Here is a 14,289-nt window from a genome sequence, read left to right on the forward strand (position 1 = left end):
ACGGACAGGGCAACAACGACGGAGAGGGCAACAACAGCGGAGAGGGCAACGGCAACGGACAGGGCAACGACAGCGGAGAGGGCAATGACAGCGGAGAGGGCAACAACAGCGGAGAGGGCAATGACAGCGGAGAGGGCAACGAGAGCGGAGAGGGCAACAGCAACGGACAGGGCAACAGCAACGGACAGGGCAACAACTGCTCTAAAGCATCACCGGCGCCTCCTGCTGGTGAAGGAAACGTGTGGGAGGCTCACGACTGCAACAAGAAACTTTACTTTATTTGTTACTGAGCTGCTGCAGTTGACCTGAGAAACCATTTCAACTAGTTTCTGTGTCTCTGTTGTTTCTTTTTCTTTTTGTTCCAAGAAAGTTTGCTCCAAAATGATACGAGATCATAAACTCCACTGAAACAAAAACTTATGATTTTAAATGTCTGAACTGTGTTTTAGAAATATGCTTCATGTTCAATGATTGAACAGCTGTTATTAGTAAGTTTAATGTGGTTTTCTTCTTTCTTTGAAACAAGGAGGTAATTATTCCTTTATCTTTAGGAAACTAAGCTACTTTGGTCTTATTTTAGAATATTTGAGACAAATAACTAATCTTCTTAAGAAAATAATTGTAGTTATTTACAGATAAAGAAATAAATGACTTTTTCTCTCGGGGCGCTGGCGTCATTACCTCAAGATAACTCGTCTCAAAAAAACATTATCTTGAGATAAAGAGACAAAAAAATGAATCAACCTCAAGATAAAGAGACATTTGTTTAAATTCAAGATAACTTTAAAAAAACAAGCTTTATTGTCTCGAGATAACGAGACAAATAACTCAGTAACTTCAGAAAAGAGTCTTTCTTTCAAAATTTTGACATAAATTAGTCGTTACCTTAAGGCAATGTCACAGAATTTTTCTTTTAAGAATGTCTTTTCTTTGCTTCTGTAATTTCCTATAGCTAATAAGTTATTAAATATTGGATTGTTTATTTGCTTTTTGCAGTTTAAAGTGCATTTTTCCATCGTTTTACTCTTTTGACAATAGAAAATTTGTTTTAATGTTAAACTAGAATCAGTAATTAATAAAAAGAATCAACAAATCTGCTTAAATCTGAAACACAAAACTGAGATACTGCCTTTATCTTTACTTTGAACTTATAAAAAACAGTCTTTAGAGCACCTTTTGCCTGCAGATGGTGCAAACCTACATCGTTTGAAGGAGTTTTCAGGAAGCTGAGGAAACCGGGGGTCATGGGGGTTCTTACCACTTCCTCCAAAGGTGGGACTGTTTGCGAGCCGCGAAGCCTCGCTGTCCTCAAACGCCTCCCGGTAACTGTGCATAAGACCCTGGAAAAGAAAGAAATTTTACATTTAGCCCCAAAATGCAGCATTTCAAATGTACAGGGTCGGCCATTTCTATGGATACACCTTGATAAAATGGTAAAGGTTGGTGATATGAACTTCCTGTTTGTGGCACATTAGTATATGGGAGGGGGGAAACTTTTCAAGATGGGTGGTGACCATGGTGGCCATTTTGAAGTCGGCCATTTTTGATCCAACTTTTGTTTTTTTTTAATGGGAAGAGGGTCATGTGACACATCAAACTTATTGGGAATTTCACAAGAAAAACAATGGTGTGCTTGGTTTTAACGCAACTTTATTCTTTTGTGAGTTATTTACAAGTTTCTCACCACTTATAAAATGTGTCCAAAGTGTTGGATTGTCGATGCAACCCTCTTCTCCCACTCTTCACACACTGCCGCCATGATCACCACCCATCTTGAAAAGTTTCTCCCCTCCCATATACTAATGTGCCACAAACAGGAAGTTAATATCACCAACCATTCCCATTTTACTAAGGTGTATCCATAGAAATGGTCCAACCTGTACCGACCAAATTGATCAAAGTCTCTGTTAGGAAAAAAAGAAAAAGTAGAAAAGTCAAACCACTGCATCCCACAAGATGGAGACACCGTTTGCCCGTACCTCTCTGGGTCTTCCTCCTGGGTTGAGGGACAGATTGTTGGCAAAGTCTGGCGAATGCGTCGCCGACATGCTGTCATGGCTGCTCTGGTACTGGCCCTCACTTGTGGTCCGACGTCTGCCCGTCTCCTGCGTCACCTCCGGGGTCATCCCTCTAGAACGAACTCCTGAAAGGCCACGAAAAGTCTTTACCGTGAGCTACTGAGCACGAAAACAGCCGGGCATAACGGCGGGGGATAAAAAGCAGCGGGGAAAGACAAACAGACCTGAGAGAGGACCCGATTAAAAGTCGTGGAGAAAAGCAACTATACGAGATCTTAAATTGAAGTGAAATGATTGGGAGGCAGAGAAAACTTAACTGGTGCAGGAACAGAAAGCTCAAATAAATTAGGAACATAAAAGTGAGGGAAAGTGGACAAACCAGAGAAGGAATAGGAGCGATGGCGGTCAGATTGTTGAGGTGTCATGCTTTCACTGATGCCCCGAATACGAGCGTTGTACTCTGCTCCAGGGGGGAGGGATGCAGGAGCAAAAAGAGGAGGGTGACAGAGGTGCAGAGGAGGAAGCAATGATGGGAACCAAGATGGATTAAACAAATAAAAAACAAAACAAAAGAGGAAAATCAGAACAGAAATGAACAAGTGGGAATAATTTGTAAATGAGTTAATGATAAAAAAGTTTGGGGTTGTTCAAAACCAGTTTAAAATACATAGAAACAAGTGTTTGTGGCATTTTAAAATGCTTATTACACCTCTGCTCCACTGGGAGGCAGCGATGAGCTTCCTAAAGAAGGTACATTCTGAATGCAGATAATGCAGGGAAGCTTTGAATACTTGGCTATTCTTATTCTCCTTTCCATTTTTTTCTTCTAACCAGCTCTGCTTCATTTGAGCTGCAGAGCTAATTTTATGAGCACGGGTCATTCCCGCCCCATGATAAATCTGTAACACAAAGTGCTGAAAGCTGCACTGCTCACGTTCTGCTACAGTGTCTTCTGTTAGCTTCTGTCAGCATTTTGTTCCCTCTGTACTGTTTAAAGCCCATAAGCCAAACATGTTGTTGGGTTCTAGCTCTATTTATTTTTTGATGTTATACAGCTACAGCAGTGGTCTCCAATCCTGGTCCTCGAGGGCCACCATCCTGCATGTTTGACTTGTTTCTCTGCTCCAACACACCTGATTTGAGTCAATGGGTGATTAACAGAACAGGAAGAGGTAATTTAACCATGGAATCGGGTGTGTTGGAGCAGAGAAACAAGGAAAACATGCAGGGTAGTGGCCCCTCAAGGACAAGGATTGGAGACCCCTGAGCTACACCATAAACCTCTCAAAACACACCAGGTTTGTGGACACCTTACCGGCAATCCGGTGTGCAACTAGCCCTTCCAGGTTTAGTGTCTCCTCCTCTGCATCTTGTTCTCTGGGCAAAGGTGAAGAAGATGTGTCCTTAGGTTGTGGGGTGAGAGCAGGAAGTGGAGAAGAAGAGGTGCTGTAGCCTGGATATGGAGATGGACCCTGCAGGTCCGGGGAGTGTGAAACTCCTGCATATGAGTTCATTGGCTTCTGTTGGTTGAGGTTAGAAGGAGAATCGGTGGGGTAGTGGTGGGGGGATTGGCGTGTGTGGAGGTAGGGCTCAGGAGTGTGGGTCGGGGTGGTGCTCTGGTGTTGGTAGCCAGTGTTGGACCTCTGAGAGGAGTGTACTGGAGATTCCATAAGTGGACTCTGGTTTGGCACTGTTGGCACCCTCCCTGCCGACCACTGGGGCTGATGGTAGGTGCTATTCACGGACCCAGAGTTGTTGTAGCCATGGATGGCAGAGTCCCCTTGGTAGGACGGTCTGGCCAGGGTCTGGGAGAATGGTACCTGGGATGAACTAAGGTTGTTCTCCCCAGATGGGGCACTGTGGGACTTAGACATGTGTGAGTTGATCGGGTCTAGATCGATCATTAGCATGTTTAGTGCCTCGATGGACTGCTCGATGTCTCGCTGTGAGGCCGGGGTCGGGAAGTGGGGCAAGCTGTGGGTTGACTGCAGAGGAGGCCCAAAAGGGTCATCTGGAAGACTATGCTGGTGCCAGTGGTTGAGACCTCTTTGAACAGCCTCTCGGCTGCTGGTGCTCCTCTCGGGGGCCCTGGGCATCAGCTTCGAGTTGGTCTCAGGGCTACTGGTTGGCTGGTTCCCAAAGGACTGTGAGCGGTACATCCCTCCTCCATTTTGGTAGTTGTTGTACCCACCCTGGGGCGATGGCGAGTCTACAGACCTCTCTTGCATCGCTGTAGGTGTCCGTACTCCATGCACAGGCATTTCATTCAGCTTTTCCCCGAGATTGTTTCTCTCAAGATAAGGGCCGTCGTTCTGGGTGCTGACAGGTGTCTGTGATTGGTAGTAGAGGCTACCTGGTGTTGCCTGACCCTCTAGGGATGAGAGGGTACCCAGGCTGTCTACGCTGTTTCCCTCTTGGCTATTAGGAAGCTCTTCGTCGAGAATATCGGTTTCGTGTTCCTCTGTTGAAGGTGCCGCAAGAAGCCTGGTGTGACCCCCGTTGACGTGCACCTGCGCTGGGACCAGGTGTCTCACCCCTCCTCCTGGACTGGTGGATGTGGACAAGTAGGCCTGCCGCTGAGTTGGTGCCTCTAGGCCACTCAGAAGCTGGTCGAGCTCTCTTTTCTCCTGCGGGCTGAGTGGTGGGTGAGCTGTCGGGTTGTTGTGGCTCGCAGCAATCTGCAAGGACTGGCTGTGCTCATCGGTGCGATCAGTCTTGATGGATGCAGTCGAGTTGCCCGAGTCACTGCTCACGGAGAGAGTATGGTCAACGGCTGGAAGGGAGGTGTGGCCCGTCACAGGAAGGGTCTGCTCAGTTGTTTGAAGTGGATGGTTGCTCTGCTGTAATGAGTTCTCAGCATTCTTCAGGGGGTTTTCACGCACTGGGAGGCCATTGATGGTAACAACTCCCTCCAAGGAGTCTTTCTTACAGACTTGGGCATAAAGACTTCCATCAAGCGGACCTTGGGTGTGAGCAACATCTGAAAGAGTCATGAAGAGACAAATAAAAATTAATCTACGACAAAATACTGTTTCAATCCCTCAAAGTTTAGTAGCTCCAAATTTGAGGTCCTTTTTGTGTGGATCATTCAGTCATATTCTGCTGCACCCAACTCTTGCAAATCTAAGGTCCAGAATGCAGCCCACCCACCCCCAACCCTGCCAATTCTATTATTATCCAATTTGTCGTTCTAAAGCCCATGTCACGTTGCGTCAGCAGGGGTCCGCAGGGGCCAGGTTGTGTCACTGCCAGTTTGAATGCTCAGAGAGGAACTGGGAAAGTACAAGCTTTCAAACAGAGAGGTGGTTTCTGGTCGCTAAATCACATCAGTCGACCCAAAATGATGGCAGGACTGACACATGTACAACTTCTGAGGTACCAGGAATAAATAAGATGCTGGGCTTCCTTAAGCAGGATACTTCTGCAAAGTGATACACAACATATACATGCCCGAGACTGGCTCGTATGTGGGATGTTCCAAATTGAGCAACCCCTTGGGACAGATGGCGGATCGCTCGGACTGCAGCTATTTCAAAACCCATGTCAACAACAACTCCCGGGCGCAGTAGCAACAAGAAGGAGAGGGCAGGCGAGGAAGCTGTAAACACAGTTTGTTCCTGTGGTCACTCCAAATGTTGACACATTATGAGAGTATAAATGCAGGTTTAGAGTTACATTTTGTTTGTAATAGTGGGATTAGTTCAGTGCCTTATGCCCTAATTAAAAGCCACACTCATGCTAATAATAATCATCACATCAAACTCACCGGAAACTTCTCTCTTACCTGTACTGAGGTCAATTCTATGTCACTGATAGCAGATAACTCATGAAATATCTCCTGGTTTTTAATCAGCTTACAAATCCATGTCTTTTCAGTTCTTCAGCTGCTTCTTATAAACAGTTCTTTCCATCTCTGAGCTTCTTTACCGACTCTCCCTGCTCCCTCTGATTCATGTCCTCCCGTCATCCAACACGTGCCCTGCTGGAGCGAGGTGGGGCTCTACCACCGAGGCTGCCGAGAAGGGTGAGCTGGCACTCTCATCCTGTTCCCAGCAGCTGAATTCAGCCTGGAGGGGGGTGTCATGGGAGTTCCCGCCACTTTCTGCAACATGAGTTTGCCGGCCTTAAACTTTAATGACTTATTTCTCTTCTTCTTTAACTTTGCAGGACCTCCGATTGGCATTTTCTGCTAAATTTGACAACTTCACATTTTTTCAGCTACTTCTTTGGCTCATTTTTTACCTCTCTAAGATGACGGTGTCTCCTTGTTCTTGCTCTGAAAAAAGTGATCCTTTAATTCTAAGAGGCAGAAATGACTCAACCTTGCTGTTGTGACGCCGTTTCCAGCTGCTGGTCAAATAAAGAAAACCACACATTGATGTTTGACATGTCATAGCTGAGAAAGTGAGGGAAACAAGCTAAAAACGCCAAAGGCAAAGGAGGAGAACTAATATTTTTAATCAAACTTGAAGAAAGTAATTACCGGATACAAATTTATCAGTTGATTTTAAAAACATGCGAATAAAACTTGGTGTGGTAGTAGCTGACAGTCATAGTCCAAGCGCTAATACATCATCAAGGATCATGTGAGATGTAGCGTGAGATCGTAAGATTTCTTAAGTTTAACCAAAACGAATATCTCTGTCACTTCTTAATTTAAGATTAGTCTAAAACTGGCACAAAATGCAGCCAACAGCATGCATTTCTTCAAGGAACGCCATGGCTTTAATTATCATTCTACTTCCAGAATAAAATGATTTTTCTGTAACAGAAACAAGGTTAACATGTCCTTAAAGTTTTGTAGGTCTGGTGCACACAGTTTGGCTAACTTCAAATAATAATTGTTCCCTAATAGTCCAAAAACTGTCATCTGGACACTGAAGGACGATCGAAAAACAAGAACATGGCAACCTGCAGTTTCCCGGCCCAACAAAGTATCAAAGTTATGCTTACGGCTGCAGCCACAGTGTTGCCAGGCTGTCTCAGATTTAGCTCCTCCGACCATTTCCTGCAGTTTGTATGAGCGCTACACGAGCTTCTCCGTCAGTTTCCTGCACGCGTCTACTTTTTTACAGCGCGGTGCAATGTTTGCTTTGTAGCTCGTGGTCCAGGAGAACGAGAGGAGTCGGAATATTCGGGCAAAAGTGATGACATATTTAGAAAGTTCGGATCGGTTTCAGGTCAGCTGGTGATGAAGTATCCCTGCTGTGCTGCAGTGACTCTCTTTATCCTTTGAATGCGAGAAACGAACTCGTCTCCTGGCTGCCCACCACCACGAAAGGCTGGCGATCATGTAGATGCCTGTCTGTTAGCAAAATATCTCACGGACCACTGGATGGGTTTTAATGAAACTGATCATGTAAAAATGAATAACTTATTGAGTCAATTTCATTCAAGATGGTTGTCACAGCTAATCCTCGGCAAACACGATACCTCAGTCAGTTTTACAGACGCTGAGCAACAAATTTGCTGTGGTAGTAGCTGCGACTGATCCCCAACACAGAGCCTGAGAGCGAACAGATCAAGCTTTGTTTAAAACTTCGACATTTTGGCCGATTTGCTTTGGAAACCACAATACCACCTCGTTTTTCTATCGTGTTTAACAGAAGCGTTTTATTTCAAGCATGGCATCTAAAAAAAAAAAACGCTAAAATAAGACAGCTTAAAGATGTGAATATCAGCTCTCCAGTCAGGTATTAATTCTAATAACCGTAATTATGAATGACATAGCCGGCTCTGTATTTGAACAGAACAAATAGCTTTCCTCTGGTGTCATAAATAGCCGCAGCAGAGCTCAAATTAGATCCGTTGACTCACAGAGGCTCCGCTCACACAAATGGCTAACAACTCGCTTCCTAATCCAGCAGCCGACTGGAACGTGCCGCTCTTTGTGTTTCAGATTTATCGCCACTCGCTCAAATATTCAGGAAAATCCGCGCTGGCTCGAGTTGAAAAAATAACAATAAATCTGGCTTTAGTTATCTCTCCAACTCACACAAACCCACACCTGTGTGTACTCGACATTCCCCGGCGTGACAGGTGCTTTCCTTTTCTTGTGAAAGTGCCTGAGGTGTTGCTCACACACACACCTGCCTCTTTGCTATATCATTTTAAGTGTTCACTTGAGAGTCTCTGGCTCCACTGCAGCCCCAAAAGCAATTAAACAGGCTTTTTAACACCTGTGGTCAATGGTTTATTATAAATAGACCATAAGCTTTAAACACCGTTATTGTTGGAGCAAATGGCCGAGCTGTGGATGCGGATTATACACGGAAAGGACATTTAACATGAACAGACAGGGTTTAATGTGTGCGTTTGTCAACAGAACAGCAAAGGAATGAGAACAGCCATGATTAAAGTTATGGTACATGGGAAATGGATGACTAAATATACTGACTTTGAAGCGATGAATGGTGCCATCCAGGTATATTTTCAGGAAGGATCTTGCACATTTAGGTAAGACAACACCAAAACCACATTGTGCACAAATTACAACAACGTCTGATATAAACTTATCAGCGCTTAAATGAAACAAAGGTAAAGGGGCAACAGAGGTTTTTTTTGCCTGTATCTTTCTGTTTGTCTCTACTTTTAGAAAAAAATCTCATGATTTTAATGAAACTTGCAGAAAGTAATAACTGAATGCACATCTGGAACTGATTGGATTTGGAGTCAACCCGATTCAAGATGGCTAACTGACCTTCACAAACACAATTTGACAGATATTAAGCTAACACTTGGTGTGGTAGTAGCCGACATATACTCCACACATTTGATTAAACTTTGGCAACAACTGAGTCAACACTGACTATTAGCAAACAGCTACAACTGCCCTTTTTAAAACACTTTATTCCAACATTTTTAAACATAAAATATTGTTTGTTTCATCAGTTCATGGTAGGCTGTCAGTGAAGTATTCTTTGCGGTGGTGAGGCCTGAGTGGGGAAGAGAAAGCCTCCTATAAGGGATAAGGTGACAGTTCGTCAGTGAAAAAGGTGTCACGGTTGGCGTATCGGTGACTGGCACAAGGACAGCTTTTATATTTGCCATGTCTGCCTCTCGGTCTACCTCCCACTGTCCAGCTGTCACAGTCTGGGGTGACGTGATGTGACCGCGTCTACGATTGCTTTCAGGATGATGTCACCCACCCACACATCCATCCATCCGTCCGTCCGTCCGTCTGTCTGTCGGACATCTGAGTGGCTGTCATAAAAATCTATCCGTCTGGCTGTCTGGCAGTAATTTTGACCCCCAGCAATGTCTGATTCATGTCTGCTTTTTTTTTTTTTTTGGGGGGGACACAGAGGTTCAGCACTTCATCAGATTTACTATATTTTGTGGACTTTTCTTTTGTTATTGTTAAATCCACTTCAGTCTCAAGAAACAAACTTTTTTTTTTCAGACCCAACTGGTCAAAACTTAAAAGTTTGAAGAAAAGCAAAAAGCAGTTCAGAACTGGAGAGTGCGGAGGTCCATGGTTTAAACTATATGAGATGCTCCGTTTAGGCAGCGCATGCTGGTTAATCTCCCTCCCCTACTTCCTGAGGGTCATTAGGGTCTTTGTTTGCCTGACTCAACAGGAGACACCATTTGGGCACACATGAAGGTGTGAATAAAAGTGAAAATGATCTGATATTAGACTTGAAGCTCCTTTTTCAGTTTTAGAAAACTGAAATCTGATTTTCAACATCTTAACAACCCTCAGGAGGAAGGGGAGTGAGATTAATTTGCATGTGAATTAAATTTGCAGAGTGAGAGTATCTCATGCAGTTTAAAGCTTGGAACTTCATATTCTCCAATTCTGAGAAAGCTTCCCCGGATGACTGAGAATCCATACCAACTATTGGACAAAACTTTGTTTTTCTGTATAAATAATAATATTAGTCCTGATACATAATATATAATATGTATTGGGGACGACTCTCAGCTACTACCACACCACATTGTATTTCAATATCTATAGAAATGTCTGGGTTACAGCAATTTTTCACACATACTTTCAAGGTGGTGGGCAAAAATCATCTGAAAACTGGGTGAAATAGGTTCTTTACGGGACAGCAGTTGCATTCTTCGTGTGTCAGACGAGACATTTTCTTCTAACTTTTAGTCAGTTATTAGATCAGATTAAATCTGATGCCACTGATTTAGTTTGTTTAAAGAAATGAGGGTTTGTTATTAAAGTTGTTACAGAGGAGGATGGTCGGTCTCAGTGGGAGAAAGGAGGGACTCAGCAGGGTTTCCAGGACCGGGATTTGAACCTGCTGCTGCAACTCACCGTGCTGTCAACAGGACGTCTAACTAGGAGCATTATGGGCTCATGAAACACACACACACACAGACCGGTTTAAAAATACTTAACTGTAACATTCTGCTGGCCAAACTTAATGTATGCAGCTTCACGGTTTCAGCGCAGTCGGGTCGTTTAAACCCCAAGAAGCCACGGTTTTCTTCAAGCGTTTCACGTTGTTAAAATAAAATTCAGGCCCATTTGCAAAGCAAAGTTCTTACATGTGCTGCATCCAAGTCCGAGGTCTCTGCAGCACTCACGCAGTTCCCAATCAAAGTCCCTAATAGTTTTGGCGTACCCAAATTGCAGCCCGCTCATAAAATGTTCCACACACAAATTGCTTGCTCCATGACTCATTTTGTGCCGTATAGGCGCCAAACACGCAGAATGCAACCATGTTGACATAGAAACGCAACAAACAGACAAACAGGCTCTTGTCAGAGTAACTCTCTTGTCATTCAGTTTAAAAAGAAGATTTTTCAGATTGTATAAGCCCTGCCAAAATAAGTCAGATTTAGTCGAGAACATTTGATTTTTTTTTTTTGTAAAGAAGCTACATTTACCACTTAGTTTTTTTTTTATAAACTGGAAAGCAAACGCTGTAATTCAGGGTCCTCACACTCACCAGTGTCATGTTCTTCAGCTGCTCCTCTAAAGTCCTGGATTTTCTCTCATGCTTTAATCTCTCTGCCGTGTATTTTACTCTACAACATAAACCTGCTGTTAGAAAAATCCTTACGTAGTCCACGTTTAAATGATCTTGTCGCCCCTTTTGCCTCTCAGCCTCTCTGCGCCTGTCTCACTGTCTGTCTCTGTCTGTCTCTGTCCAGCTATTCCAGACATGTTTGAGGGCTCAGCCTCAGCCAAATATGGAGGAAGGGCGGTGAACAGCCTGTGCTGTCAGTGGGCCGGCTGATCTACTGTACATTACACCACACACGTCGGCACACGGACACACACACACTCCTGGTAAAAAGAAGCTGCTTTTAGTGGTTGTTCTCATCGCTCAGAGATTAGAGACTCATTATTGTAGATTGTCATGTATTGTAGATTTACGCCCTGATGTTACTTATCCGGAACTTTTTTTTTTCTTTAAATGGATCTTTTATAAACATCCCCGTCCAAAGGAGAACGCTGACATCCACAAAACAGATGAATAAAAAAAAAGCTGAAATAAGAACGCTGCATCATCAGGTGGCAATAACTCCGACATCAACGCTGAAACACAAACGGAGACCATGAGCAGGCCTAGTTCTGTCAAAACTACCAGAACTCATTTTTTATTTAAAATAATTCACCATTTTCTCTAAATAATTAAAGTTTTAGGACATAACTGAAAGTTAAGGGTGTTAGGGTCGTGACAAATCCTAAACAACTTTTGAAAATTGTAAAAAAACAGTTATTTTGTTGTAATTTTCTGCGTCTTCTCGTTGAAATCCGGTTTACGGGCGCCAGAGTCTGTGCAGTTGGTATGTAGGGCTTTTTAAAGCATCACATAACTAATTATAATATTAGAAAAATTAATATTTGAAAATATAAAATCATGGTAAGAACTGAGTGAATCAACAGAAGTCGGCAGCTGGAAAAAAAATACCTGGAGTGTGTTTTTTATTTTTTATTTTCATTTGTTTACATGGGGAGCTGCTTCAGCTTCAATATTACATTCCTGTGTCTAGTTATTAATGTATGTTGATGATTGAGAGGTAAATAAAATAAAGACAATGCAGATTATTTGTTTAATTGTTGCATGTTTAAACATGACCCAGTATTTATAGGAATCATTTGGTGTTGCTTATGTTTTATACACAAAAAAATATAAAATAAAACCTAAAAACGTTCCAGTTTTAAATGAATTACTGTTGAATTTCTTTGACAAAAGGACCAAAAGTAATAACAACGACATAAGCACCGATTTCTCAGCTGCTGAATGGAATCAGCTTGACTGGTTTGATTGTTTACTGGCTAATCTGACACTCAAACATCAGATTTTTTAATTTTATTTAATGGTCCATGAACACATCAAACCCATGTTGTTCAAAGTTTGATATTTTTTTGTTTGTTTCCTTTTCCCCCAGCCAACATGCATAATTCTCGCTCGCGATGGCAAATCTTAAGTATGTTTATTCTGACTTTAGAAGGCTGAATGCTACCTATTTGTCATATCTGTATTGTTTTTAAATTAGTCAGAGGAAACACAAAAGAGGTAAGAAACTATTCTAACAAAAAGCCCAAATTAGACTCGGCTGATTTTTAGCTTAAATGGCTCTAGTGATACTCAAAAACCTGATTTTTCTTTTGATGGTCCGTTAACACATTCTAGCTAAAGAATCAAAAATCTGATGGTGTTTTCCAGCCTACAAATGGCTAACAGCAGCTAATATTGGCCTAATTCATGTTAGCAATCACATATCGTTTTAAAACTCAAAGTTAGCTTTTTGTAATGTCTGTAAAGTTCTTCGAAATAAATCTGCAAACCACAAGAGTTGCAAGAGGCTTCTAAAATCAGCGAACAGAAATTAGCCCAAGCATTGTGAACCCTGTAGGCAGCATAGCGCCACATCCTCCATTTGTTTGATTTTTTTCGCTCGTAGTAGCTCACAAACCCCTCGGAGGTCCGAACAGCGGCCTTTTGACTCCTCTGACCTCTGGGGTCGACAGCTGCTTCCAGAGCGCAGGGCTGTCGGTGGAACAAACGCAACACACACACACACACACGCTACAACACAACAACTTTAATCCAACACTCGAGAACACTCCTCCTGCTCCCCGTGCACTTGTGAATGAGAATGAAAGTTGGCGCAATTTCACGCTTCCTAATCGCGCAGAGCCTTTTTAAGACTCCGGTCTTTTACTGAGGGCCTCTCAGCTGGATTTCCAAGGTCACCGGTTAAAAATGGCAGCAGGAAAAGTTAGCCAAGCCGCCCCTAATACATTCAGACTATAGCGCCCATGGGATGAAACGTTCACTGAACGCCAAGGCAAATAAACGAGTCGGGATTCTTTCAATGATGCCCGACGAGTGATAGATGTCCTCTGATCTGTGGCATGTAAAAATAGGCTCTTCTCTCACAGAGATGCTTTCATTTAGCACCGGACTATCAGTGTATTTAATACCTGATTGACATATTCTTACTGTCTATTACATCATGTTTAAAAATGGTTAAAACAGGGCTCGCTTATTTTGCTATTTCTCTTTTTTTTATCATCCAAAACCAGCGACAATCTCGACCCCGCGTCCGTCCAAACCTTGTAAAAAGAGACACGATGTTCCTGCACCAACCTTTCCCCAACACCCAGGTTCTGCGTCCAAGCATAACAGCAAAAATTGCAATTAGAGAAGTGAATAAACCAGCCAAGAGTCTTTTTTTTTTTTTTTTCCTGCTGAGTGCTGGGAACACTGCCACCCCATCCATTAGGATCAAAGTTGCAATCCTGGCGATTCCCACTGACCTTCCTGCAAAACGACAATTACTGCAACCATTCTCGGGGGACGGTGTGTAGAAATGAATTGGGGCCGTTGCGAAGCTGTTGAAAAAAAAAAAAATATCCCTCTCGTAAAATTGAATGCGGCACCGGAAAGACTGCCAAGTCCTGACTCAACGGAGCTCCCGTTTGTGCTGATTTTACAGCAGTGATTATGGATCTCATCATCACCGAGAGAATCCAAAGGGACTCTTCAAGACGGTCAGACAGTCGATCTTAGATACTTTAAAATGCCTTAAAACACATTTTAAGAAGCTTTTTAAATCTTTAAATCAAATGTGTTTCTTTTATTTATCCAGTCTGAACATGTAAACGGAAAAAAACAGTTTTATTTAACTTTTTAATAGAACACTGGTGATTTAAAGCTTAAATTCCTTGCCTCTCACCACAGAAACACAGGAGGTGGGCTCAGACACCTGTGGGAGTTGGATGTTTCAGTTTACACCCCCACACCTCCCCAGGAGAGACGGCAACCGACGCCCCCCCTATTTTCTGCAGCGG

The 14,289-nt window shown here is 43.0% G+C and overlaps 1 protein-coding gene across 10 annotated transcripts in view; it reads right to left on the minus strand.

Annotated features, from left to right (window-relative positions):
- The window catches only part of tns1a (tensin 1a), an 88,629-nt gene that overhangs the window by 11,271 nt on the left and 63,069 nt on the right, over window positions 1–14,289 (minus strand). For 9 of the 10 annotated variants that reach the window (XM_017426889.2, XM_037973769.1, XM_017426888.3 and 6 more), the window contains 4 exons: window positions 3,334–4,998; window positions 2,398–2,478; window positions 1,980–2,143; window positions 1,259–1,340 (listed from right to left, as the gene is read on the minus strand). In XM_017426889.2, coding sequence (XP_017282378.1) covers window positions 1,259–1,340; window positions 1,980–2,143; window positions 2,398–2,478; window positions 3,334–4,998 — 1,992 coding nt within the window. The remainder of the gene's footprint in view (window positions 1–1,258; window positions 1,341–1,979; window positions 2,144–2,397; window positions 2,479–3,333; window positions 4,999–14,289) is intronic. The other variant, XM_017426891.3, reaches the window with a different exon arrangement.

Source organism: Kryptolebias marmoratus, linkage group LG23, assembly GCF_001649575.2.
Source record: "Kryptolebias marmoratus isolate JLee-2015 linkage group LG23, ASM164957v2, whole genome shotgun sequence".
Classification (NCBI taxonomy): Eukaryota; Metazoa; Chordata; class Actinopteri; order Cyprinodontiformes; family Rivulidae; genus Kryptolebias; species Kryptolebias marmoratus.